The sequence below is a fragment of the Miscanthus floridulus genome, chromosome 8 (genome assembly GCF_019320115.1).
Source record: "Miscanthus floridulus cultivar M001 chromosome 8, ASM1932011v1, whole genome shotgun sequence".
Taxonomy (NCBI): domain Eukaryota; kingdom Viridiplantae; phylum Streptophyta; class Magnoliopsida; order Poales; family Poaceae; genus Miscanthus; species Miscanthus floridulus.
In genome coordinates this window covers 3,134,062-3,161,937 of record NC_089587.1, presented here as the reverse complement: position 1 = coordinate 3,161,937, position 27,876 = coordinate 3,134,062, and the positions used below count along the sequence as shown (strand labels likewise).

At 45.1% G+C, this 27,876-nt stretch overlaps 2 protein-coding genes and 1 pseudogene across 2 annotated transcripts; 1 reads left to right on the top strand and 2 right to left on the bottom strand.

The window, feature by feature from the left end:
• Positions 1-365: 365 nt before the first annotated feature.
• On the bottom strand, positions 366-2,138 carry LOC136470899 (probable inactive linolenate hydroperoxide lyase). The gene has a single exon (XM_066468629.1). The coding sequence runs from the start codon at positions 2,016-2,018 to the stop codon at positions 510-512; it is 1,509 nt and encodes a 502-aa protein (XP_066324726.1). The 5' UTR covers positions 2,019-2,138; the 3' UTR covers positions 366-509.
• A 6,322-nt stretch (positions 2,139-8,460) lies between these two features.
• LOC136478523 (uncharacterized) lies at positions 8,461-16,464 on the bottom strand (annotated as a pseudogene).
• Positions 16,465-22,709: 6,245 nt separating this feature from the next.
• Positions 22,710-26,554, top strand: LOC136470898 (zinc finger protein CONSTANS-LIKE 12-like). The gene is made up of 4 exons (XM_066468628.1): positions 22,710-23,403; positions 23,744-23,950; positions 24,789-25,378; positions 26,154-26,554. Exons 1-4 carry the CDS (start codon positions 22,915-22,917, stop codon positions 26,335-26,337), a joined length of 1,470 nt encoding a protein of 489 aa, XP_066324725.1. The 5' UTR covers positions 22,710-22,914; the 3' UTR covers positions 26,338-26,554.
• The last annotated feature ends 1,322 nt before the right edge of the window (positions 26,555-27,876 follow it).

The window sequence follows — 27,876 nt, the reverse complement described above, 5'->3', positions numbered from 1 at the left end:
ATGAGATGCACAATCTTTTTGGGGTGGAGGGATTGGAGTATATATCAAACTTCTAAAACTGATCAAAAAATATTTGCATAGTTTTGTTTTGAGAAGTACTCTCAATAATCCTATGAGCTTTTTTAGCCTTTATATAAAAAAAAACCTTTGTATTTTTGGTTGAAAATAAATGGTCAAAATGAATTAGACAACAGGCCATGAAAAAGTAAACCAAAAGTTCAAAGTAAGATACAAGGGAGACTAGAAACAAGACATTTGAGGAGGAGATGATGTTCATTTAATTTGTTTGCAGCAGCAATAGCATCACTAATGAATTCACTATACAAGTGTGTCCTGCCTACGTATCCATCCACACACTTTTGCAATTGCACAAGCGTTTTTATTATCAACAGCCGGGTGAGACACCGATCCATCGAACACAGAGTATGTATGACAAGGAGGGCCTCTACACGTTACTACTCGGCCGGCATCGGCGAGACGGCGACGACGTGGTCACCGATCCTCCTATGTCACTGTTGCGCTCCGGCTGCGGCTGCCGGCGACAAGCTGGGAGAAGGCTGCCGCTTGACGAGCTTGGTGAACGATGTGCCCTCCACCACGAAGTCGTCGTACCGCCGGAACATCTCGGCCAGCAGCATGCACGCCGTGTCCACCACCACCTCCTTGGCGGCGCACTGTTTATTCCCGGGCGCCGGCTGCGCCGTTTCTGGTCCGTTGGACCAGAAGAGGTGCTGCAGCAGCTTAGCGCCGTCGCCGCCAAGGAACCGCTCTGGCACGAACTCCTCGGGCCGGTCGAACACCTCGGGGTCCCGCATCGCCAGCGTCTGGTACCCGCACAGCACCTCGCCCTTGGACACCTGGTACGCGGCGCCGCCTTGGGAGCGCAGCACGAAGTCCCTGCGCGCGCGGCCGAACTGCAGCGGCACGGGCGGCTGCATCCGGAGCATCTCGTACACCGTGGACCGCACCAGCGGCATGGACTCCCGGACGGCGGCGAACCCGAGGTCGGCGTCGGGGTCTTTGTCCATGGCGCGCCGCACCTCCTCCCGCAGGCGCGGGCGCAGCCCCGTGGCGTCGGCGGCGTCGCCGACCTTGGCGACGAGGAAGGGCAGGAAGACGGAGAAGCCGCCGAAGGCGTTGAAGCCGAGCACGAAGAGGATGTTGTTGATGGCGTCCTTCTTGCCGATGCCGTGCTGCGTCTCGGCGTAGGCGACGGCCTCGGCGCCGTGCTTCTCGACGAAGCGGTAGAGCAGGTAGTAGCCCGGCCAGATGAGGAAGGACGGCAGCGGGAAGGAGTGGATGAGGAGCTCCTCCAGCGGCTGGACGAGGCCGACCTTCTGGGTGGGCAGGATCTGCCACGCCAGCCAGATGTCGAGGATGGTGAAGCCGAAGTTGTCCACCAGCCAGTCGGCGGACGGGTCGGCGCCGACGAACGCCTTGCAGAGGAACCGGAAGATGCATTGCTGCAGCGGGACGAGGTAGCTGGCAGAGGGCTTGTCGTCGGTGGCCTTGCCGGCGAACTCGGCGTCCACGGTGTCGAGCATGGCGCCGACGCCGGCGCGGAAATCGACGGGCCATCTGCGGGCGCTGCGGTGGAGGAGGTCCATGGCGAAGGTCTTGATGCGCGCGTGCTCGGGCTCCTCGGTGTCGAGGTAGACGCCGACGCGGGTGCCGCCGGTGAAGCCGGTGCCCGGGTTGTAAGGCCCGATGAGGATGTCGCGCTTGTCGACGAGGTCCGGGTCGAAGAGCGCGGTGAAGGCGGCGGCGTCGACGATGGCGACCACGCGCGGGTCGATGCCGACGAAGAAGGGGAAGGTGGGCGGGATGTTGGTGCGGAACACGGTGCTGCGGTGCGCCGCCGCGCGCTTCCGGAAGAACTCGTCCTGGCTCTGGAACCAGAAGTAGTCCAGGCGGTCCCGCAGCGGGCCCAGCACCGGGGGCCCGTAGCTGCCTGGTATCGGCCGCGGCGGAGGCGTCACCGACGCGCTCGCCGTCGGCGACACGAAGGACGGCAGCATGGCTTAGCTAGCTAGCTGCCAAGTCGTCGCTGCTGGCTTGCTAGCTAGCTATCTCCCGTGTGTGGTGGTGGTGAGCTCAGCTCAGCTCCATCGATGGATCATCACGCTCCGATATCCGTTATGTAATGTTGTAGCTGTGGGGAGGAGCGAGACAAAGAGTACAGTGTCAGTTGCCAGCGTGTGGAAGCCCACACAGGCTGGACAAGCACAAGCAACAAGGGGCGGGCACGTTGCCATTCTGCCGACGAGGACAGTGCCAGACTACTACGGATCATGTGGGCCCGAGCAACATGCTAGGGAGCGATGTGATTGGCTCACACCTTTCACATTTGCTTTCGTTTAGAAAAGTAGTATTGACTTGAAACAATTTAGCAACTATACGAGCACATACTCCTGTTTAAATTCCTACTACTATCTTAATATACTAGTTTTAGTCCCCTCATGTTGCCGCGGGAATTTAAGGTGTAAGTGCAGGAAAAAAGCAGCATTTATCTATTTAAGTTGCATTTAAAGATTGAATTTGCTCGTAGAAAAGACTAAGTTGGTTTTAGTATTGCAAATACGCGACCATCGTGCTCTAGCGTGACGGCGCGGCTCCGCTCCCATGCTCTCCCTCTCTTCTTCTCCATCTCTGGCGGACTTAGAAGGGCGTTTTGGGGGGGGGGGGGGGGGCGTGACACGGCGGTGGTGGCGGGCGACACGGCGGTAGGGCGGGGCGGCGGGAGACGGCGGTTGGGTGGGGCTGGCAGCGGAGCTTGTCGGTGACCTGCCTGGCCTACGATTAAAGGAGGGCAGGGTCGAGGGCGGGGGCGGGAGCCACCGGCCGCTGGTGGTGGGGGCAGAGGTGAGGACGATGCTGACGGAGGCGTCGCAGCGGAGGTTAGGGGAGGGCAGGGTTGAGGGACGGGGGCGGCGTGGCCGGCGGCGAGGCAACTGCTGGTCAGGGGTGGAGTAAGCAGAGCGGCGCGAGGAGGAAGACGGTTGCTCGATTCCCCAATCGCGCGACCGGTCGCGGCATAACTTTATCCTCTTATTATATGTAAAACCCATGGAAAATATTTTTTACAGCAGATATATTATTGTGCCTCGGGTGAATTCAGAAAGCTAACTGTCTTTGTTACGCCTCTGCTTCAAGATATGTTTCCACTTTCCAGCCGCGTTTACATAATTTAGATGTTAGGCGCTGTATCATGCTAAGTCAGTGAAGAATGCTTACTTTGTATGCTATCAAAAATAAAATAATATTATCTTTAACCATCTTGCTCCCTAATCATTAGTTACTTGATCTCAAGCCGAAACATACGGAAGTACGACACAGGGCAAGTTTTTGGTATGCACATATAGACAGAAAACATATTTGTAATGCAATATTGAGAGCTTTATATCTGAACTAATGTATTGTCCATACTGAACTTGAAATTTGAGAAAGGTTAACTGTGTGATGACTCGTAGGAAGAAGTCTCCCGTCCACGCCACATTACATCAATGCATGTGGTGTGACAGTGCGATACTATCGCGCCAGCCACACTGACGTGACCAAAGGTCACATTTGTAAAACTTTTCTAAAAGCAGTAATTATTAAAATATTGATTAAAAAATATTAAAAAGCCACCTATACTTTTTCTTGCCCCTCATCTTTAAAGTACAGCTATAGTAGATACAGACACACACCACCACACACGCACACTTCACACACACGGTATACAAACAAACCTACAACTAGACTCTAAGTGTGGCGGGCACATCATTTGACCATTGTGGCATAACTATGTGAGAGACAACCGAAATTATTAATTTCTGTAATTAAAACTCCGAGGTGAGGCTCCTGGACCCAGGACCGGCCGCTCAAACCACAGCGAGCAAGCCAACTGAGCTACGGCTCGTCCTCAAAAGCCACCTATACTTGGTGGCGAGGTGGTGCGGCCGGGGCGCGGTGTTGATGGCGCTCGTGGTCATCGGCGGTGTCCTGCTGCTCCGTCGCCTGCACCGCTCCACCACCCGCTGGGACCACGCGCAAGGCCGCAAGCCGTTGCCGACGCTCTCTCTGGTGAGAAGGTGATCCCGCTTCCTACCCTAGACAACATTGTTGGTGGAGTTAACAAAAATGTGTCCTTTTCTGTGCTTCGAGGAGAAAAATCTCGATGCAAATAAAGCTTGGTCTCATGTATTGTTGGCGGAGTGGAGTTATGCACAGAGACATCTGATGCCAGCTTTCAGTGATAGGAAAACTAAGATAGCTTCAAGTTAACTGTTATAGTTTACACGAAGACTTTGAACAGGGCTCAACAACATTCATTTTTATGCCCAGGAGCTCATATTTTGGCTTTATGCATCTATGACTATATATGCACTGATAATTAGCTATGGTTCCTTCAAGCTTGCCTTTTATACTAACTAGAAACTCTTGCGCGCCCCACCGGCCGGAATGTAGAGAAATTTTCTAATCAAGTGGTATCACAGGTAATTCTCTTTATGATTATTACATAGATAATTATCATCATTCATGCATTGACAAACCATTCACAAATAATAAATCTGAGATCTACTACCGTAGAACCAACCATCCGATTGGCATACAGCACTCACTCAGGTCTCACAATATCACAAATTACAGTGAACCAAAAGCTACATATACAGGCCGAAAGAAATAAACTCTTGTTGCATCTCTAAGGAAGAACTATTGCCTCTGCATGACTGAGCTCAAGGTATGATTTTGGCAGTTCAGCGCATTGTCCCAAACCATTTGTACTACAAACTCCAGCAACTCATTCAGAGTCGTCCGTATGAGTATCCTAAGAAATTAGCAATTAACAAAACGCTGTGGTTACGGTGCACCTTACTGTAATATGAAATGGGATTGTTATGACAGCACCACACCAGCTGTGGTACCTCATCAGAAATTATGACGACAACAACCAAGTCATGAGAAATAGAAACGATTGCAGAAGCAAAATCAACTGAAAAGACACAAATATGACCTAACAGTAAATTGCTGACATAAAGGTATAATGTAGATGGAGAAATAGAAACGACTGCAGAAGCAAAATCAGCAGAAATGACTCGTATGTAACCTAACAGTAACTCGCTGCTAGTAGAATGCAAAAACCTTGGAGTACACTTTACTAACCTCCAGTTTGCGAGACACACGATTAGTTAGAAGGTAATTTTATCGCCATGGCTAGCGTCCGGACGCTCGCGCAGCCTGCGCACCCTGCCTTAGTCGCTGTGCCCACACGTCCGGACAATTCGCCTCGCACGTGCAGTCTGACCCGCTTGCCTCGATTCGACCTACCCCCATCCGCCTGGCCGTTGGCCCTGCCCCGTCGTGCACCGACCACCAGCCCCAGCGCGGCCCGCGCCATGTCCGCCGGCCACCGGCTCGCCGGGCCCCATTTCCCGGCACCCATGTCATGCCACCATCACTCCCCGCGCCCCCTGACTCTCCGAACAATATAAAACACTTAATGCAACGTACGTCTGAAATAAATAAAACATCTGTAACATACACTTGGAACATATGCGTGAAACATATACAACATCCATATAAAACACTTACAATTTGCAAGAAGAAAACACTTGTTGCAACATAAGACTGAAACATACGAAACATTTGGAACATATTGTTCCAACATCCAGATCAAAACACTTGCAACATACAGATGAAACATTCTGAACAAACCCTTGCAACATGCCTCTGAAACACGTGCAACATATGCAACATGTGCAAGATCCCCAATTTACTTTTGTAATATCCATATCAAACAATTACCTCTGAAACACCTGAAACATACATTTGCAACATAGGGGAGAGGAGGCCTGGGCCGGTCGATTCCGGCTACTGGGGTGGAAGCCGGTGGTGAGCGGCGATGCATGAGCACTACTAGCATCTGGCCGCGCTCGTGGGTGCCCTTGGCTCGGCCAAGGATGACCCGAGGCTCCCCGGCATGTGTGCCCAACAGCCATCGACAGGGACGGCTGCGGTGAGGCATCCCACGACGTTGGGGTTGGGGAAGAGGCCGGGGAGGAGCTCTGTTGTCAGCGGACATGAGATAGGGAGTGAGAGAGATGGCGAGAGAAGAGGCACAACGTGCGCAAGATGGGGGCGCGGCGAGGGATATCCTCGGCGAGCGGGCCGCGCGACGGGCAGGGCGAGCGACGGGAGGGAGCAAGTGTCGCAGGCAAGGCACGCGTTGCAGGCCGGAGCGAGCAGCACGGGTAGAAGCGGCGAGGCGGAGTGTGGCGCGCGGCATCTGGACGGACAGATGCCCGCGAGAAAACATTATCCTAATTTCATTGGAAATTTCGCCGGTCGAGCTTGGGTGGTCAAATCAGCTTGTGCCTTACGCCCCTGCCTGAGCCTGATGCTGTCATGCATGGTTGGTGCTCTAGGGGGAGTACATCCCGTCGTATAATCTAACGTCCCTGATAATACAGAAACTCATATTTTTTTCACATCTACCTACTGCAACAAAATACAACATGTAACAACACTCACTGGGAAAATGAATTGCAATAACAGGCAACCAACTATAAGGTGGTTAGTATTCAGTAGCAAAGATTCAATTCTTTGCTACAGAGAATCTTTGTTCTTTAATGAATAAGGCCTGTCAAGATAAGCAGTCAATTGGGTTCAATTTGTTACTCGTATTTTGAATTAACAAAATACTGAATATCAGAATTCAGAGTAAACATCTAATGAAGATAATTGATCTACTGCGTAGTTTCCCAAACTGTTGTACTATGCTTCTAGAGATAATATTATCTGAGTCTTTCTAAAAAAACATGACGGAAGGTGTGGTAGCTTCCAAGAAAGAAAAAAAAACATTCTCTGTATCTGTAAAGATCAAAGTACAAGTACAGACATCTCACTGTCAAACTAAAGTAATGCCGGCAGTTTCATACTCGTAAAAAATCTAAAAGCCATGACAGACCCACATCTCATTGAGATATTAACAAGTAGCTTAAATTGTTGAAATACGCTGTGAAAAAAAACCAAGGAGACAATGCAAAGGTCATGACGAATGTCTAATGATACACCAAGCATATGGGTAGCAAGGCTCCCATATTCCTCCATCCTGGTGCATTTGGACAATATTCTAGATAGAAACACTTAGATTCTTGTTAGACTTATTAGACATTTGCAGACCCTTAAACTCATTTACTTATCTAAACCTGTACGACTCGATCATTTACATAAAAGTAATCCTGAACATTATGACGGGCATGTATCTGTGCCAGCTGCACTACATGTGTGTTTTTTATACAAACGGCTACATTTTTTTTAGATAATATACAATCGGCTACATGTGCCAAGTATCCTTCAAGCTTGCCTTTTATACTAATGTTGCTAGCCTGTATTAAGTGACCTCACAACGGTCAATAACTTCTCAAGCAAATATGTAGTTGTCAATCTGAAGACGGGTGGTGGAATACATAAACACTAAAATAATTTAGATTAGCAATTTGACTATTTTTTGAGCATTTGAAACTCAAGTCATGTAGGTAAGTGTAACTTTATTATTTTGTCTTGTTTTTAGTTTAACTTCCTACACTTAGCCTCATAGTTTCACATGGAAATCCTTGTGTGTCTTTGTTTTGTAGTTTGTCTTGTCATACATTATCTAGAATGTGGTGTCCAAACAGTGCCACGATTACTTCTAGAAATGTAGATATATACGGTTTGTCGTACATAATTTATTATTTCTCAGTGGTAATGCAATGTGCCACGATTACTTCTAAAAATTTAGATACATACGGTTTGTGGTACATAATTTATTACTAGTATCATGCTCGTACATTGCTATGGGATAGCTAAACTTTTATACTAAAAACATATGGATCGCACGATAAGATAACAATACTGAAATTAAATAATGACATTAAAGTGACATTTAATCCAAAAGAGCTAAGTTCGTGAAATTAACACAGTCATGGAGATCGCGGTATCGCAAGCTCACAAACTCTACTGTGTATAGACTTTTCCAGTTGGACATCTCTGCGTAGAGTCTGATAAACCATTTAAAAATACCTAGAAACAGCAACAAATATGGCGTTAGTGAAATAATATTTGTACAATATAATTGAATGAAAAATGCATTGTATGCATTAGTAATGTTCTGTTACCTCGCTATGGCGTTAGAACCTCCTTAAATACAATATTCTTCGTGAAAGTTCCATCCACTATTGGGGTGTTCTTATCCTTACCTTGTTTATTTGACACATTCTTAATTTTTTTCCTTGGCATTCTTTTTAGCATTTTTCTTCTCCATCCTTTTGGCCTCCTCCTCCTGTGCATCCGCATCAGGCGGGTGGGCAAGGATCTTAATATTTGCTCTTGACGTGGATCTAGACATTGCAACACACAACTAACCGTGAGAGAACACCAGTGCGGGCAGGTACACACCCACGTTCGGGATAGTTTGGCCCTGTGACTTGTTGACCGTCATGGCGAAGCTAGTCTAATAGGAAACTGCTTCCTATTAAACTGGAACGGGAACATCTCGTCATCAGACAGACATAGCAGTATTCGAGGAAGGAATACCCGCTTCCCAGCATGCTGCCCCACCACGATTTCTGCGTCGATTGTATTTCTTTGGAACCCCCGCACCACCAGCCTTGTACCGTTGCATAGTCCATTGGTAGGGTCAATATTTCTAAGCAATATGACAGGACACCCGAGCTTGAGCTTCAAGACGTGTGGAGGCAGTCCGTTGGGGGTCAGAATGTTAAGGAACTCCGATGGATAGTAGTTATGTGGATCATCTACTGCGGAGTCAAAACTGTGATACACCTTCTCACCGCCCTGGAACATATCAATCACTTTCATATTGATCATGTCCACCTAATCGTTACGTGTAGATAAAATCACTCTGGTGGTGATGTAGTCTTTGTCCGCCATGTTTGCATTTAGATCTAGAAAGATGGTGTCGATCAATGTATGAAGATCTTTCTCGGCATCACCAGAGTATGGGACACAGATCTCGTCTGGAATACGTACATCGCCATCTCCGTTAACCTCTTCCGTTCCACCACCAATGCGCAACAGATAATCTGCAAACCACGGGTCACTCTGAGCCCTCATGTTGCGGAGAGCTTTAGGTGGCACATGGATTCCCAAAGATACGACCTTCGTAGAGAAGCACCGACTATTTAAGCCCTGGATCCTTTTCGCACAACAGGGAGGACCTGTCTGAACCCCCCCCCCCCCAAAGACAATAGTCTTTCCACCAAATAGTAGGTCTGACCGGTGTATTATATCCCTTAGGTTGTTGTCTAGTGCTTCCATATTTTGCCTCTTTGTCATAGATGCCTCGTCCCAAATTATGAGAGCTGCTTGCTGTAGCAACTTTGTAGTACCACTCTGTTTTGTGAAGCTACAACAACCACCCTCTTCGATAGTGAGGGGTAACTTAAAACACGAGTGGGCCATCCTCCCGCCTGACATTATAGACGCTGCGACTCCAGATGTAGCTGTAGCCACGGCAAGCTTGTCCTGGCTACGTAGTTTTGCGAGAAGTATCCTATACAAAAAGGTCTTTCCCGTCCCACTAGGTCCATCCACAAAGAATAGCCCACCTTGTTTGCTGTAGATAGCGGCCATTATCTCATTGTAGGCAGACCTTTGCTCGACGTTGAGCGAGTTGCACAATAGCACGTCTTCGGGATTTAGCTCGACGCTAGCTTCTTCAAAAATCTCACAAGGAATATGGCTGGCATTGTTGTATGTGTGATCAATATCTGGAAGAGAAAATGACCTTATGTCCTTTCCCATAGAATGCAACATGTTTTTAATGTCTATCAAAACCATCTGTTGCACTAGATCCGGGGATGGATTATTGCGTCTGTAGTCCTCTGACATTGCATCGTAGTGTTTTTTCCACAACCCATCACATCATTCGGCTCGCAGAATACCAATATTGTTGCAAATAGCCTTCGCAGAGAGGAAAGCATCTGGAAGAAAGTAGCTTCAGTTAGACATTCATCTAGTGTATTGTCTTCCTTGATTAGACCCCTCCTTTTCGCAGCTTCATGGAACGAAGGTAGTAGCACGCCATCAATAGTCCTGAGGTGTTCATATGAGGTAGCACCAGCAATATTGTTTAAGAGAACACGAAGAAAATAGCGTTCTCCCTCAGCAGGATGAGTCGAGATGAGTCTGTCAACTTGGAAAATAGAGTTTTCCCTTTTCTGCTAGAATTTACCATCAGACTGCTAGGTAAAATGCTCTAGGAAGTCCCGATACAAGATTCTGCGGGCTTCCTCATGCAGCCTGTTTGCTTCGAAGTATGCTGTCAGCATTGACTCTTCTACACCTGGCTTATTAATGATCTGTTCAGCCTTGTCCCGTTTATGAAATGCCACCATGTGCATGCCGGGTAGATGAAGGTGCAGCTGCTATACTGGTGGATGTTTCTTGCTCAAGTCAAAGCCATAGATCCTCCATAGTGCTTCTAGAGGCGTCACCCACCGAGTGTCTCTAAACTGCTTGATCTCATCAATGTTCCCTTTCTCGTCTGCTTTGTTAGCCTCCCTCATCACCACCGACGCCTTGTCATGTCCCTTGTATATGTACTTGAACAAATACTTTACTGGTTTAATGCTGCCACAGGCCTCAACATTTATATGGTAGTTGAAGGTATGTAGCAGGCAAGGGTTGTAAGGGATGACCCATTGATTATCCAGGTAACGGCCTCGGACTTTTTCCATACGTCCGTCATTGCGTCGCCGATAGATGGGGTACGAATCCTTTCCCTATGACGTTGACTCATAGAATGGACGCGGGTAATGGTTCTTGCATGCACCACGGTCCACCATGCACGGACAGTATGGATTAAGCGTCCCGTAGGGACCATGCATCATATGCTTCGTGACCATCTTGTAGAGCTCATGGTACTTCTTCTTATTTGGTAGCTCTGCAGTGATAATCATGTCATATTGCTCAGGACATGTGAGCTTGTACTTCTGTTCTATTATTAGCAGGAAGTGTGCATGCGGCAAGCCCCTCTTCTAGAACTGCACTACATATATGTAGGCCTTCACCTTCCCAAGTATGTCTTTCTCCATCAATATTTTCCTCATCGCCTGTAACTTTGCTCTGAAGACTCATGTGACGAGATCTGGACGGTCCTATGGTATCTGGACTGGATAAAGTTCACTCTTGATCTTGTCCTAGTTAGGGTTGCAAGTCATTGTGGGGAAGATATCAAGTTTACCATACTTTCTCACCAGAGCCATTGCATCCATCAACCGGCTGTAGGGTCGAGATGATGAACTAGAGGGGGGTGAATAGTCCTTTGTAAAACTTAATCACGCTGGCTAACTGAAACAAATGCGGAATTAAAACTATCGGTCTAACCAAGACTACACCCCTCTAAGTTCTCTAGCACCTTACAAAGATACTAATTAAGCAGCTAAGGTGCCAGGCTAGCTAGAGCTCGCCTAAATAATTCTAGTTAGCAAGGTCACATAAACCTATGCAACTAGTACTCAAGCAACCAACGGAGCTCCTACACAACTAGTAAGCAAAAGCACAAAGCTCCTAAGCTCACTAGCAATGCTCAATTACAAGGTTATACAAGCCAAATTAGAGAGCGTAAATTACTTAGCTACACAAACTAAGCAATGTGACTAACAAGATTACTAAAACCAAATTAGCCACACAAGGGAGCTACTTCTATGCTACACAAGCAAGAAGGTAACTAGCAAGCTACACAAGCTAACTAATTACAAGAGCAACTACACAAGCACAATATATGAAATGTAAATACAAGTTTGTGTTGCGCGGAGTGCAAACCACCGAGAAGATGATGGAGACAATGTTGACACAGTGATTTTTATCCTAAGGTTCACGTGCTTGCGAACACGCTAATACCCGTTGAGACAAGCTCCAAGGTTGCCACCGGTCCTCTTGCTAGTGGTGACCCACAAGTCACACTCTCCCACGTGGAGTGATTACCATAGGCTCTAGCACTTAGCATGGCTAGACCACTTGTCGCCCTTCGCGTCTTACTCAACTAGAGTTGCTCTTCATGGCTCCTGCGGGGTGAGCACAACACCCCTCACAATCACTTCTCTGGAGCACCACACAATCTTCTCGTGGGCTTCGACGAAGACCACCACCAAGTCGTCTAGGAGGTGGCAACCTTCAAGAGTAACAAGCACCACCGGCTTACAACTCGATCACCTAGTGCCACTCAATGCAACGCACTAGAATCACACTCACTCGCAATCGGATCGCACTCTTGCAAGCACAAGTGAGTTAGAGGGCATCCAAGCACACCTACACAAGCCACCAAGGCTTAAGGGTGCTCAACAACTAGCCCATGGCCGAGCTCTACCTCTATTTATAGCCCCCAAGCTAAATAGAGTCGTTGGAGCAAAGCTGCTGGTTTCTGCGAGGGCACCGGACACGACGGTGCCCCTCCCAACGGTCGAATTCCAACGGCTAGAAACTAGCCATTAGTCACCGGACAGGGGTGGCGGTGGCACCGCCCTAGTGGTGGCGGGGACCACCCAGGCCAACCCTGCGAAACCCTTGCCCTTGGGAAAAATAGGGCGGTGCACCGCCCTAGGCATGGCAGTGCCTATGTGGTGACCCCCTCGTCTTCCTCTACTTTCTGCCGAAAAGCAGCGGTGGCACCGGACTGCACTCGGCGATGCACTATCGCGCCTGAGGCGGTGCACGCCGCCACTAACGGTGACCACCCTGACTCCTGCTGCACTTGGCCAAGTCCAAATGGGTACTGCCCTAGAGGTTGCGGTGCCACCGAACAATCCACGGCGGTGCCCATAGGGCAACACGCTGCTCTTGGCCTCCCAGCCGGTCACCGCCATAGGGGTGGCGGTGCACCAGACAAGGGGTGGCAGTGCCACCCAGGTAGCACCCGAGCCTGAGTTCATCTCCTTTTCTTCACCAACTTCTTCGCCTTTGCAAATGTGCTAACACCACCAAGTGTTCACCAACTTGTGCACGTGTGTTAGCTTTTCACAAACATTTCCCAAAGGGTTAGTCACTTCTTTCACTACGCCACTCAATTCTAACATGTATGCAAAGTTAGATCGCTCAAGTGGCACTAGATGACTGATATGCAAATAAGTTTGCCCCTCTTGATAGTACGACCATCTATCCTAAACCGGGTCATAAACTTATCTACACACCTATGACTGGTGAAATAAAATGCCCTAGGTTATACCTTTGCTTTGTGCATTCCATTCCATCGCTTCCAATGTTGATGCAACACATGCACCAACCAATCACAAATGATTTGATCCACTTCATATCATCATGTGACCATACTGGTTCATCGATCTTGACTTCACTTGCTCTTCACCGTTGCTTCGGTCCATCGGCGCCAAGTCATGATTCAATTTGCCCTTTACACTTGCAACTGGTCTGTCGAGCCAAGCCATGTCTTGATCTTCTCCACCTTGATCACATGACTCAATGTCATGTCTCATGTGCAATGTGCTCCTTCATCACATGTGTGAGCCTTGCAACAAGTTCAAGCCATTTTCACTATCATGGCATGTATTGCTCACACACATGTATCTGTGGACTAATCACCTATGTATCTCACTCAAACACATATTAGTCCACCTAAGGTTGTCACTCAATTACTAAAACCAAACAAGGACCTTTCACCGGTGCCTCATATCATGGGGTCCTCCGATGAATGATGAAGATAGGACAGTACACCTTCCAACATTCTCAGCAGATCCTTCACCTGAATGCATGCTGTCCACCCGGCCTTGGTATAGGTCAGCCCTCAAAGTATCCTGATTGTTCCTCATGTAGTCTAAACGTGAGCTCTCAATCTTGATGTAGGTGTCGATGGCAACTTACTGGAAAAGACGACCGCCAAAGAGTATTGGATTAAATATCCTTGGCCACATCTAGAACTTGTAGCAATAGTAGTCACGCACAGAGACACATGTATTCCCAACAGGTTCTACGAGGAGACATTATTTGAATTATTATCATGAGTACAGACAAGAGTTTATATTGCATTATTGAAAAGAGTTCAAGTTACCTCCATCATCATCATTGTCAGCATTCTCAGCACGCTTTTTGTGGATTGCTCAAGCTTTCTCAACTTGAGCCATAGTCACACCTACTTTTGGAATGCAATTGTGCCACCCGAGCTCAGCCCTTGAAAAGAATATCGGGTATGATAGTGGGTCGTAGCACACATTATATGATCAGATGTCGTGTATAGACCGATCCTTCCCTTGTAGGAGAACACTATGCTCGAATTGGCCTAGACGCTCACTCCCCTCAACCTAGACAGTGGCCACCTCTGATGTCAATGGCACGTTATATGTTCTCTGGTCGAGCCGCTGGTCAAGGTTCAACTCGACACGGTAATCCTTAAGGTTTTCAACATGTCCCATACTCCTTAGTTGTTGAGAGTAGGGATTCCCATTAAAGATCCTAACCAATTGCTCTATGACTTCTTTGTCTTTTTGGGCGCATTGCTCATGACACTTGCTCATCCGATGTTCAAGGGACGGATCGTCGTCATAAAAATAAAGCTCGAGGTGTCTCCTTTCGACTCCATCCTCTTTACCAAATGATCATATGTTATGGTAAATCTGGCCATGGGCATAGAATGTGTAGACACCATAGATTCACATGTTAGTGGTCATATGATCTAGGTGGCAGTACAGAGAAGTGAAAGAGAAGTACCGATGGTAGCATGTGCGACTCTGACGGGACATTAGCATAAACCCGGTTGTATGGATCTGGGACATCAGGCTCACTGTTCTCTTGCTCATCCATGTCAACATCGTGCTCGACGTCAGTTCCCTCGTCGTCGTCCTCTGACAAAATGTTGATGTGTTACACGTTGAAAGAAAGTTTGTGAAAGAATGTTTTGACATTTACGCGGTGTACCTTGTTTGGTGAAAAAGTACATCGCATCATCTTCCTCGTCCTCCTCAAATATGACATGCTCATCATAGTCTGTGCAACACGGACACATATATGATGAACGAAACATAATGGCTTACAAAAAACAAAAAAAATGATAAATTTAATAAAGAAAATACCATCATCGACCATAGAGTCTAGTGTATGAGCTTGTGCACCATTTGGAGGCATTGGAGAGGTACCGCTGACTATGGACTGTTGTGTCTGTGTACCTGTCCAACTATTAGGTCGTGGAACTAGAGATTCCTTGGTGACACCATCTGTAGTAAGAAATGGTATGAGTTTTTGGAATAGAAGAGTAAAGGTGAAAGTGACGACAATATGTATAATATACATAATTACCGTTGTAAACCACACTCGGTTGAGTCGGGTTGTTCGCATCATTGCACTTTCCATCCGCACACCCTCTAGCCCTTCTTTCAATGTTTGCTTCAAAAGCCTGATTGCGACGGGATAGAAGGGAATTTCTCTCTCCAGTGGTCACTCGATGCCTATGTATGGTCTGTAGGCTCAATTCAGGGGTCTGGACTTCTGGATTTTGAACTACAATAGACGCGACGTCAATAGGCGTGCCCCTCAATTTGGGTATTTCCATATCGTGTGAAGGCGCTTTAGGCGATTGAGGTGAAGAAGGGAAAATAAGTTGAGGGTTAAAGTAAGGGCTCTCCATGGCTATTGAGTCCGGATGCAAATTGTTGGCTCGGTGTTCTCTCACCATCCTATTGTAGTTTCTCTTGCTCTCTTTTCATTTCACATCCTCTTGTGGAGTCATTTGTAGTTTTCTTGCAACATTTTTCTGTGCATACAAGTCACGCCGTCTCTTATTTAATAGCGTCTTTTGTTCAGGAGACATTGTAGCCCTTCATGCTCTATCTAGCTCACGCTTACGCTCTTTTGGACATGTGACAATATTGTCGATGGAACTAGATGCATTTACAACACCTATATATAATAAAAAGTATGGTCTCAAATAAAATATAGAAGGGCACATTTGCAAGAACATTAATTCCTTATTACACTGTCATGAACCACAATTGGGTTGCCCACTACGCTTTTTCTTCTCAAATAGATAACATTAATGAAAAAAACAATGTACCTGGGTTTAGATCAGGTGATGCATTAGTCAAGTTAATCATGCCACTTTGATCTATACATCTACCGAAGTATTCATCTACATATATATAATAACATGATATTAACCTTGGCATTGGCATCATACAAACACAAGAAAAAATAATTAGTATTAGGAACAAAAAAAACAAAATGGTACATGTGTTATCTTTATCAATCTGCATGGGATTGTATGAGTTGTTTCGATGTAGCCAGTCACTATCTTCATAGCCATCAGTGCTTTCCATGGTTGATTCAACTCCAACTGGTACAACAGATACATTTAAAACATATACATCACTATATATTAAATAAACTAAAAATGGCAATACTGAATTCAGAAAAGCAAAATCAGGTTTACCTACTTTTTCTGATGATATCGTTCATGACGCTTTCTATTTTTTTCATTTCTTTCTTCCTGGGTCATTGCCGCCAATCGTGCCTTTTCCCTTTCCTTTTTAGCTTGGTGGCATCCATGTTTTCCTTGTTTGATTCAACCCCAACACCTGTTTAGATAATAATTAATGATAATGTATCTATATGAGAACAAATGTTTGTTCTATGTTTGGTTGTTAAAATTTGTTTGCGGTGGACCTCTCGACCCAACAACTAGTGTAGTTTCCACCTTTGTATGATGATGCTTTTCCCTAAGTTTTTTATTTTTTTCATCCCTTTCTTCTTGAGTCACGGATGCATGTCGTGCTTTTTCTCTTTCCATTTTATGTTGCGCACGTTCATCAACTTGCACTTGTGAATTTGATGTTGTCTGGTCACCTATTTGAAAATAAGTTGATAGATATTTACTTAATTACTACAAATAATACAAGTGAAAGCGTCTATGGATATGAGTATAAACAATTACCTCCATTGATGGTGTTTGTCAAGTCTTCAAATGGTGTACAACCTTCATTATTTTGCATAGGTTCCATTGTGATGAAGCTGGACACAAAATTAATCCCTAGTTTCAATTAAAAATTAATCTCTAAAAATGGTCAAAGTTAGCAGGCATAATACATATACACAAATGTAATTAGATCAGATCCGAATACAAATAACCAATTAGCTTAAGTTAGGGTGGATCTTCGGTTTAATAAACTACTGCTAGTTGTGTCAGTTGTAACCAAGTGGCGATCAACAGGACAAAAGCTATCTGTGTATCTAAGTTGAGAAACACTAAAACATCAATCTGTCACAAAGTGCCTTTATTGCAGAGCATATTTGAACAAAGGAAAAGAAATCATGGCATTTTATGTTTTCAAGTGTATTTCACATTACTATTTATTTTAGCCAATTATTAGTACTACATCAGTCTAAGGGGAGAAACACTAAAACATCAATCTATCACAAAGTGTGTTTACTGTCAAACAGGCAAACTGGCAAATCAGCAAAGGAATTAGCCAATATAAAAAACCTTATAATGAGCAGTTTGTAGATTTATTGTTCCGACAGGCAACAGAGTAGCTTCAGTTCTCAGCTTCAGTTTATAGGATGCCTGTTACTTGTAGTGAGGTGTGGTTGCCTGCAGGAGATCAAGTATCCAGGAACGCCATAAGGAAAGTATAGATGTCTCAACCGAAAGTAGTATGGTGAAACTGAAAGTAGCAGTTTTCAATATTATTAGTAGGGTCAAACCAAAAGTAGCCAATTATTAGTAGGTCAAACCAAAAGCAGCAGTTTTCAATATTGATGTCTCAAGTATAGATGCAAGCCTATGGTTTAGCATATGGTACATATAATGCTCATTTCATAGTATCTTTCAGATTCAGTTCACAGTAACAAATGTATGCACAAAAATGGAAGCTTAACAGAAATGTCAAACAGATCATTAGAACGACTTGATTGAACCTACAACTTGTGAATCTTTTAGCATGACCTATAGGAACAGGAATATGACTTTCATCTCTGTAGAAACTGAATGAACCTACGTGGAAATCAAGCTGTAGTACAAATCTGTAGTACAAATCAGGTCATTGTGACTGCCCTACTATTGCACAACTACCGTCGTGCTAGAACCGAAACCATGCAAATTCTCAAATTGTTATTTTTACTAATCCAGTATTGTCTCATTGCGCAATTTTTTTCCAGCACATCAAAATCAGCAACTATAAACTTGTAGAAGAATGTTGAGAGATTTTAAGCAAGAAACCAAAGAAAAAACAGAAACAGGGAACAATCTTTTTTTCTTGCATGTAAATGTCTATTTTAATACCATACATTCTAGCTAATATGTGACTGGTATTGTTGAATTAGTCCATAAAACCTTTGTAGAGAAACGATGCATAGCCAAAACCTTATCTACTGAAATTGTTTCATAGTTGTCAAACATCACAGCATGCAAGCATTCAATGTAGAAACAAGAGTGCTCAGAATAACTACTTGGAGGTAGCACATTTCACATGGGTTGAAGTCTTGGAAGAGAAGGAGAAACTCAGGGAGCATCAGACACAACAGCCGCAGGCATCGGACAAATCTTCCTTGTGTCTGATGTCAAACGCTAAGGCGGCAGAGACTTTGTGTCCAATGTGAATTGGGTGCTCTCTATTTGAGCAAATAATTCTTTGGACATGAAGCGTAGACATCAGACATTGGCGTGAAGGAGCATCGGACAAAATGCTGAAATTGTTCATCCGTGGACCAAGTCAGTCAAAGAGCATTGGACACTGGATGTTTGTCCAAGGATGTGGCTCATCGAACGCGTTCGATGGCTCTAGGTGCTCTCTAGAATGTCTCTAGAGCGCATCGGACACTGGCGACGCATTTGTCCAATGTACCATCGGACAACAGGGCGTGGACTCGACCATTGGGCGGCAACAACTACAATCAAATGGCTAGTACACGTGTCAACGAGCGATACAATGGACACTGTGGATTTTGTTTGATGTGAACAATACTCGTGTTCGATGTCCCCGTGGAAAGCACAGTGAGGGGATTAACGACTACTTGAGCTTTGGGGGCTCTATTAAAAGTGTTGAGCAGCTCTTGCTCACTCTTTTGGCATTGTGAAACATTGATACACCCTTGTGAGCCTTGTGAAACACCTCCCACTCGTCTACTTCACTGATTCATCATTCAAGCGAGATTGGGAGGTGATCCATAGTGCATTTGCTTAGAGTTGGAGCATCTAGTGGCACTAGTGATCGTGTGATCAAGCTGCAGGATTATTGTTACTCTTGGTGGTTGCCGCCACCTAGATGGCTTGGTGTAGTGGGATCGTTGAGCGGAGGGTGGTGTTTGTCTCCGGCTCCGATCGTGGTGATTGTGAGTGGTTCTTGTGCCTTCCCCGCGGGAGATTCACAAAAGGCAACTCTAGTGGATTGCTCGTGGCATTGAGTACCCTCTCTTGTGTTGGTTCTTACGACGCTCTTGTGTAGGGCTAGATGTGTGATGCCTATTAGCGCGTGAGCTACCAAGTGAGTGTGTCGTCACAACAAGGACGTAGGTTGTTGGCAAGCAACCGAACCTTGGGGATAAATCATTGTGTTATCGCGGTATTCTTGTGATTGATTTATCTCTTGTTGGTTTGGTATCACTCCTACACTTGCTCTTTACCTTTCTAGTACATATATTATGTAGAGAGCTTGTTTCTTGCCTTGCTAGTTGTGGTAGGTAGTTGTATTTAGTTGTATCTTGATTTTAGTTAGCACACTAGTCGTAGAAGTAGAGACATAGTTTGGTTGGTTGTGTGTGATATAGAGATCATAGAAACTAGCATTCGGTAGGTGGCTTGCTTCACGCTTTGTAGAGCTAGAGCAAAATTACTTTATAGCCTTTTAGTTATCTAAACAAGTTTGCTCTAGTGCTTTGTAGATTTTTAATTAGGCTATTCATCCCCCTCTAGTCATTTAGGACCTTTCAATTGTTTCGTTAACTATTGGAGATGCTCTAACAACATCACTAAGAGAACCACTCTCTCCAATAATTCCTTATCTTAACTCCCAATATTTTCGCATTGAAAGTTGATCAATCACATGGAAAGATATGCGCGTATCCAATGGACGGATCCAGAGGTGAAAGGATGTGGGGGAAGAACAAGAAGAAAGAGGAGATCCAAATGCAAATATGCAAAAAGAGAAAGAAAGTACTCCCTCCGTCTAAGAAAGAATGCAATTCTAGCATAGTCTTATATATATTTTAGTATCTTAAGTTTGACTAACTATAGATTAAAAAATATCAATATTTAGGATATCAAATAAATATCATTAGATTAATTACAAAATATATTTTCATAATAAATTGATTTGGAGCCATAAATATGAATACTCTTAGATAGAAACTTGGTCAAACATGAACCACTTTATGATGGGGCTGGGGTTCTCGATCATCCATCAGGTTCGAGATAACTATCGATTTAGTGGAGAGTGACAAACCGATCCGGCTTTAGATCACAAAGACCCGAACCCTGCAACGACCATAGAACCACATTTCCTCTGATTATCAACAGTGTTAAAATCCGGTTGACCTCACCAAGAAGACTAATCCCTGCTATGAATCGAAGAACACAAGTAAGAACAAGATAAAACGCAACTCAAGTATAGTGGCAATTGTGGATGTATGATTAAGCACTCGAATGTGGGGTTTCACAAACCGATAACGGAGACTGTTCAAAGACAGATTGATCTAAAGCAAAACTCAAACCCTAACATGGACGGCTACTACTGATGATTAAGGTCCGTCACCCCTTGGGCACGCCCCTATCGGGCTCTAAGACGATATACGGACCAACGAGCCAAAAGACGGTGATACAACACCTTGACAGATTCTGGATGCTGACTTGTTTCGATGATTACAGTTGACTGGTGGAATTTACACTTCAAATCAAAATCATTGGTTATCTTATGAAATTAGCTTTCTGTCCATATATGGATCGTCAAAAATAGGGTCCGGATACGTCCTGAGTGTTTGTTTTACTGCAGGCTGCTCCTGAAGGCTGAGGCAGACTCAACCTCGAGTTGGACTAGACCTCTGGCTTGGCTTGGACTCCCTTGCCGGCCTCCTAAGGCCGTGGACAAGGAGAAGGACGTCCAAGGGCTTCCTTGGTGTGTTCTCCATGTTCCTGGAATGTGCTCTAACTTGGGCCAGGGTCCCAACTGTTAATAACAAGCCCATGACGATGTCGTACCACCCGATAGAAACAATGACAATATTTGTTGATGAGTTGAAGACCTTGCCAACGTGATATTGGCATGAGACTAGATCTATTTGAAAGCTTATCAAACAAGCTTTCCATCAAGTGCTCATTGACGTCAATCGCACTCTGGATGGATGAGTTATGACCTTCCCAATGAAGCACTGTTGAGCCAGCGACTTACCGAATGTTGGACTTTGTTGAGCCTAAACTCCATGATCGATCTTGCGCATGTTGTATCGATGTCCCATTTGTTGTAGAGGCCATAGAAAGTGTCTTTCCCAAGTTTACATCATCGTCATCATTGTTCCTAAGCATATTGAAAGCAACAACATCAGGTAGCCACAAATTCTTACTTTCGTTGGTACAAACATAGGACCGGCCTCATCTTGTCTTTTACTTTTATTATGGGCATATCCGTAGGTGTCATGTCCTCATCACTTTAAGTGGCAAGTAATCCATAATTGCATTCTTTCATGGACAGAGAGAGTATAAAAGTGGATGAGGTGATTTAAAAATAATTTGGTGATGCAAAATTGGCTTCTAACTTTTAGAAGCAAGATATAAAAAATGGTTGGAGAAAGCTAACAAATATGCTTCCTACTTTTTTTACAACTTGAAAAACTCACTAATTTACTAATTGTTCTTCTATGAACTATTGGAGATGCTTTTTTAGGATAAGAAATAGTTGGATACATTTTTTTTTCGTCCTCTTTCGTTGGGTTGAAAATATAAGATTGCGAGTAGATAAAATGTTAGAGATGCGGATGCGGTTAGTAATTACTACTCCTAATTTCCTTTGAAAAAGATTACTCCTGATTAATTTACTTAGGCCGAGGCGCGTGACGCCCACGAGAAGTTGCAATTGGGGATACCGGCGCACGCTGTCCGGTAGCCGTAGTGACGGCGCGGCAAACCGTCGCCGCCATTGCTTAGCGTGCGAAAGAAAAGGCCACGTGCAAGATCGTATTTTTGCACGAGTAGCGGTCGTCTGCATGCATATTATTTTCCGCAGTTTGCGGTCGTCCGCGTATCTTTGCGTGTGGACGTTTTCGTTTCTTTCAAGCACGTTTATATAAATATAAAATTGAAAGTTACTGCCTAAAAAAAATGAAAGTTATTGTCGACGATTCGTCTGTTCGCTTTGCTGAAAAACCAGACTAAAAAGTATTGTTTGTCGATTGGTGTGAGAAAAAAATAATATTCGTTTGCTGAAAATATACGGGCCTAAACACCTTTTTTTTTAGAAGTTACCGACGCCCTAATATTAATATGTACTATGTCGGTGGTGTCAACTCACAAAAAAAAATGATCATTTCTAAGAGTTTTTAAAATCTACTCTAAATTTTTTTGAAATTATTGTTGGACAGCTCGGGTTTGACCGAATAATACGCCGCAGCTCAGATCGTATTTTAAATTTTCGGCCCTATGGTGGTGGTTGCTGACTTCTATATATACATAGATACACACTGCGACCTAACCAGCCTCGACCTCGAGTCGTGCCGCCGCCGCCATCGTCAGCGCCGCACGCACGTACGAAGCCACCAACCAAACCACCCACCTCGACGGATCCCCACCACCGTGCTGCGAATACGAGAGACCCCTCCAACTCCACCCTCGCCGCCGGCCGGCCGGCCGGCGGCGCACCATGTTGTACGGCGGGGGCGGCGCGGGACGACGGGTGGCCACCTGCACCTGCTGCTGCAGCTGCCGCGGGCGCGGCGGGCGACACCATGGCCCCGGACGACGGCGGCGGCGTGCCCTGCGACTACTGCGCCGCGCAGCGCGCGCTGCTGCACTGCGCCCAGCACGGCGCGCGCCTGTGCCTGCTCTGTGACGTCCCTGTGCACGCCGCCACCGCGGGCGCCCACGAGCGCGCCCCGCTCTGCGAGGGATGCCACGCCGCGGCCGCCGCCGCGCGCTGCGCTGTCCACCGGGCCTTCCTCTGCGCGCACTGCGCGCGTGCCGCCGGGTGCGATGCCGAGGGCCACGCTTGGAGCCCGACGCGCTCCTACACCGGGTTCCCGGACCCCGCCGACCTCGCGCGCATCCTCTACATTGACGCTCCGCGCGGCGAGGTGCCGCCGCCTTTGACGCTGCCGCCAGCGCCGCAGAAGCCTCCAGACACGTGGGTCCCTGACCTACTCAACGTCGAACTGAAGCCAACAGATTTGCCCGGCAGCAGCAGATCTTGCGACGAACAACGCATTATGATGAACGAGGTACCTACATACTGCTTGCATTTGCTAGTTTGATACTCTGATTCATTTTTTAAAAAACAAAATGTTTGTCTTGGTCGTTTAGTTTGATGACTAAACTAATAATGACAACAATTTCGGATCTCAAACAGAAAGCCTTGATTTGAAGAAAGGGCCAGGCCAATTGAGATGCAACTGACACATCTCTCTTTCTTGCGTTTTTCTCCTTCCCTTGTGGTTGGATCACTGCCTACCTTCAGGCAACAGATCTTCGCTGCAAGTTTGTCTCTTTTACCTTTGGTGTGCGTACTACTAGTTGCCATCAAGCAGTCTCATCGAAACCGGGGGCAACTTTCAAAAGCAGGCGGTTGCCGGCGGCGTGCCAGCAGCGGCGGCGGCCCTACCGACCGGCGGCGGCGAAGGAGATGCTGGTCTCTTCACACAAGACTACTACGATTGGTACAATAACCTCCCCGAAGACCCAGCTGTTGATGGTGGGCTACTGGACGACTTCAACTTCGTCGACGACTGGAGCTTGACCGCGCCCCTGGTAAACTCGCTCATTGACGAGGTATATATGCATATATAGCCAATGCCCCCGTATTCTGAATTATTCAGTGTTCAGTATCATCGCCATTGATTCGCTATAGTTGTCGTCATTGTTGGTTTTGACCCTTTAGGATATTATATATATGGATTTTTTAATTTAGTCGGCAGCTCTCCTATGTGATTTGTTTTAAAAATAAGTTCCACCTAAATTGTTATACTAGGTCTATTTGGCAGAGCTTTGGCTTCAAGATTTAAGGAGAATATGGAGTTTCAATGATAAACTAATGTCTCCTATGTGATTTGTTTTAAAAATAAATAATCATGGTTCACTACACAAGTTCACCTAAATTGTTATACTAGGTCTATTTGGCAGAGCTTTGGCTTCAAGATTTAAGGAGAATATGGAGTTTCAATGATAAACTAATGTGGTTTCAACCTTTGGTTAGGTTCAATCAAAAAAATGAAATGCCTTTTCCGTCCTAAAACAGATGTTGTTTTAAGTCAACCTGTATTTAAGTTTGACCAAATTTATCGAAAAAGAGCACTGGGATTTACACTGCCAAATTAGTATTACCATGAAATATATTTTCACGATATACTCGTTTGGTGTCTTAGATATTAATTGTTGCTCTTTTCTATACACTAGCTTGATCAAACTTAAAATAGTTTGATGATTTAGGACGATTCTAATAACAGTTGATTTATCTTAGGATGGTAAAAATCTTGGAACTGGGGTTGTGCCAAATAGGTGTAGTGCCAAATGCCTCCTGCTATATATATGTAATGCGATGAATGTTGCATGAGTCGTTACACATTTTCTGCTGGTACATAGCTACTCATCCAACTGTTCGGTACTGTAGCCAGAGGCGGCGTGGTGGTCGTCGTCGTCGGGTTATGATGCTGATCCTCAGCCGTTAAACCCATCATCATCATATTCTTCGGAAACCGTAACCCGATCTTCTACTGATCATGCTATGGAATCTCTTACCGGCAACAATGCAGCTTTCCGGCTCCGCAATTCAGTGATGAGCACTGCTGCAAACACGAGCACCAGCATGACGCCATACCAGCTGGATCTGCTTACTCCTGTTCACCAGCAACTTTCTCTTCAACAAGGCAAGACGCCAAACCCGGATTGGCTTCTTCGTCCTCCTCACCGACTTCCTCCTCAACCATGCAAATTCTTCAACAGCGGCTTGCCGATGTGGCCGCCGGACGAGTTCCCAAGCAGGCACTTGGGTATTGATGAGCATTTGGCGCCGGCGGCGCTAGGCTGCACGACGGTCCTCCACCAAGACCAGGACGCGCCTCTGCAGCAGCAGGCGGCGTCCTCGGTGCCGATGCCGGTGCCGGTGCAAGGATCAAGCCGAGACATGGAGGCAAGAACCAGGCTGCAGGAGAAGAGGGAGGAGGCTAAGCAGAGGTACAAGGACAAGAGGAAGAACAGGAGGTACGTGCTTATATATAATAAGGCCATTAATATAATTAATTATTACTCTCAGCTCAGTTACGTTCATCGATCGATTTATCATACTCAGTCTACTCCGATCCTCAAGATGGTGAAGTTTTTCTATATATAAATGGAAACATGGCTATGAAATGAAAATAAAACTGCTAAGAATATAATATAATGCCTCTATATATGATTTGTCTATAGGAAAAAATCACATGCTTTCTGTTTCCATCATCCTCAATAAAAAGATGTTGCACTTTTATGAACAATCCTGGCAAAACCAAATTGAAAGAATATTGCCCAAGGGGCTAATCCAGTCAAAATGCAAGATTTTTAAAATGATACAAAAATGCCTCTCTCTCTATATATATGACTTTCCATCATCCTTTTATTTTACAATTTTCTATGATTTATCTATGTTTCTTACAATCAGATCTTAATGACCCTATACTTAATTAACTACCCAATGCAAAATGGTCCACTATTCTCCCATTTTTTTCTGCGAAATATGCACTATATGTTTTGGTACTTTTGAATTGTCATGAGGCATGTTTTGTATTGGTTCCGAATTCATTATTTTGTCTTATGATTTGGTCGTTCTAGTACTGAAAAATGCATTGTCATAATGTGGTGTCAATTTTGACAATTCTAGCAATCAATTTGTTACTGTTCCACGGTATATCTTGGTTGTTCCACTAGATAAAATTTGTAGTTCGGTCTATATGAAATGTTTGTGTGTAACACAGAGCCTTTGTGATTTTTGCATTTGCAGGTTTGGCAAGCAGATCATGTATGTATCCCGGAAGGCACGAGCAGACACACGAAACCGAGTCAAAGGCAGATTTGAAAAGGCGTCTACTAGCGGCAGTGGCGGCCATGGCGACGATTATCTGTCAACACAGCATGGCCATGGCCATGGCGATCGAAACGACGATGATCACCCCACACATTCCTAGCTAGCTAGGTTCCGATCTTGCTGGACCATAGGTTTCAGTTTGTGTCAATTCTTTTTTCCCCAGCTAGATAATAATTTTAGATGAGAGTTTCTTTTTTTTTTTTTTGAGCGGCATTTTTGGTAGCATTTTAAAAATCTTGTATTTTGACTGGATTAGCCCCTTAGGCATTATTCTTTCAATTTGGTTTTGCCAGGATTGTTCATAACAGTGCAACATCTTTTTATTGAGGATGATGGAAACAGAAAGCATGTTTTTTTAGCCAATTCTTATATTTATTTTAGGGAACAGGAGGGGTCTGAGAAGCCAATTCTTATATTGTGTTTCTGAGCCGAACTTTGTCCTGGCCTCATCTTTTATACTCCCTCCATCCCGAGCTACAACTTTATATGTCCAGCGAATGACGATTGGGTGAGTTAATTAAGTGACAAATTCTCACTGCTGCAACACGGAATTGAAGCAATGTCTATTAGTCTATATTAACCAATCTATTGCGAATGGGTCTGGGTTCAAACCATGGTGATCGCACCTTTTTCTAGAATTTTTCTAGAAACTAGCAAATATGCACGCGCGACACGCACGTGTGTATGAAAATCTATTTAAATACAATGAGAATATTAATTGAATTCTCGATATGTCAATTCGTATATATATCATCAATAGTTTTTAAATATAAAATATTATAGTTAATTACTTATTTGATCCATAAAATGTTAAAGAAGTTTACAAAATTATATTAATGAGTCACACCAGTCTAGGTGGGGGCTGATGTCTACACCGTTGATTTCTGGTAACGCGGTCACGGAGTCGCCGCACCGTGTAGACTACAGTCCCAATGCAAACTTGGCCATAAAACTCCACCACACTAATACGATATCAATATATTAACTCATATATGTGCGTGGTCCAAGATAATTATTGGGCTAGCTAGGAACCGTAACCGGTGCATATACACTGCTGCATGCTTTGTTTTTGCTGGTGCAGCCAAAAGTAGATCAACCAGCTGATTTCGGAGTAATAAGAAAAAACTTATGAGTTGTGTGCAACCAAAGAATTTCTCTGAATAAAAAATAAAATAAATATAAACATTATAGAACCGTAAACATAGCCATGAGTTAAAAAGGTACGTACCTGCATGCAGTGGATCAGAGGAGGTCCAAGATAGATTTTGCTAGCGTTGAATGCCTTGACGGTGAGCACGCCGGCACCGAGGTGACGATGGAAGTACGTATGACCAGGACTCGCCTCCCATCGGTGCTGAATTTTTGCAATGCAACCCACGTCTTAAGAAGACGTCGTCGCCATCCTGTCTGAGCTAATCTTGGACCATGCATGCATCTTGTATACGGGACGACGACGACGACGACGGACAATGGCCGGGACCTAGATCACTTGTTGGACCAAGCACCTTCATCCACCATTCGGCCATGCATGATGGCTGCGTAGGCTAGTTGTTCACACTAAAATTTGATCGGCCAGAAAATATTATATTTTAGGACAAGCATGTTGTCCAAAGTCTCCTCACATGAAGATAAGGAAGAC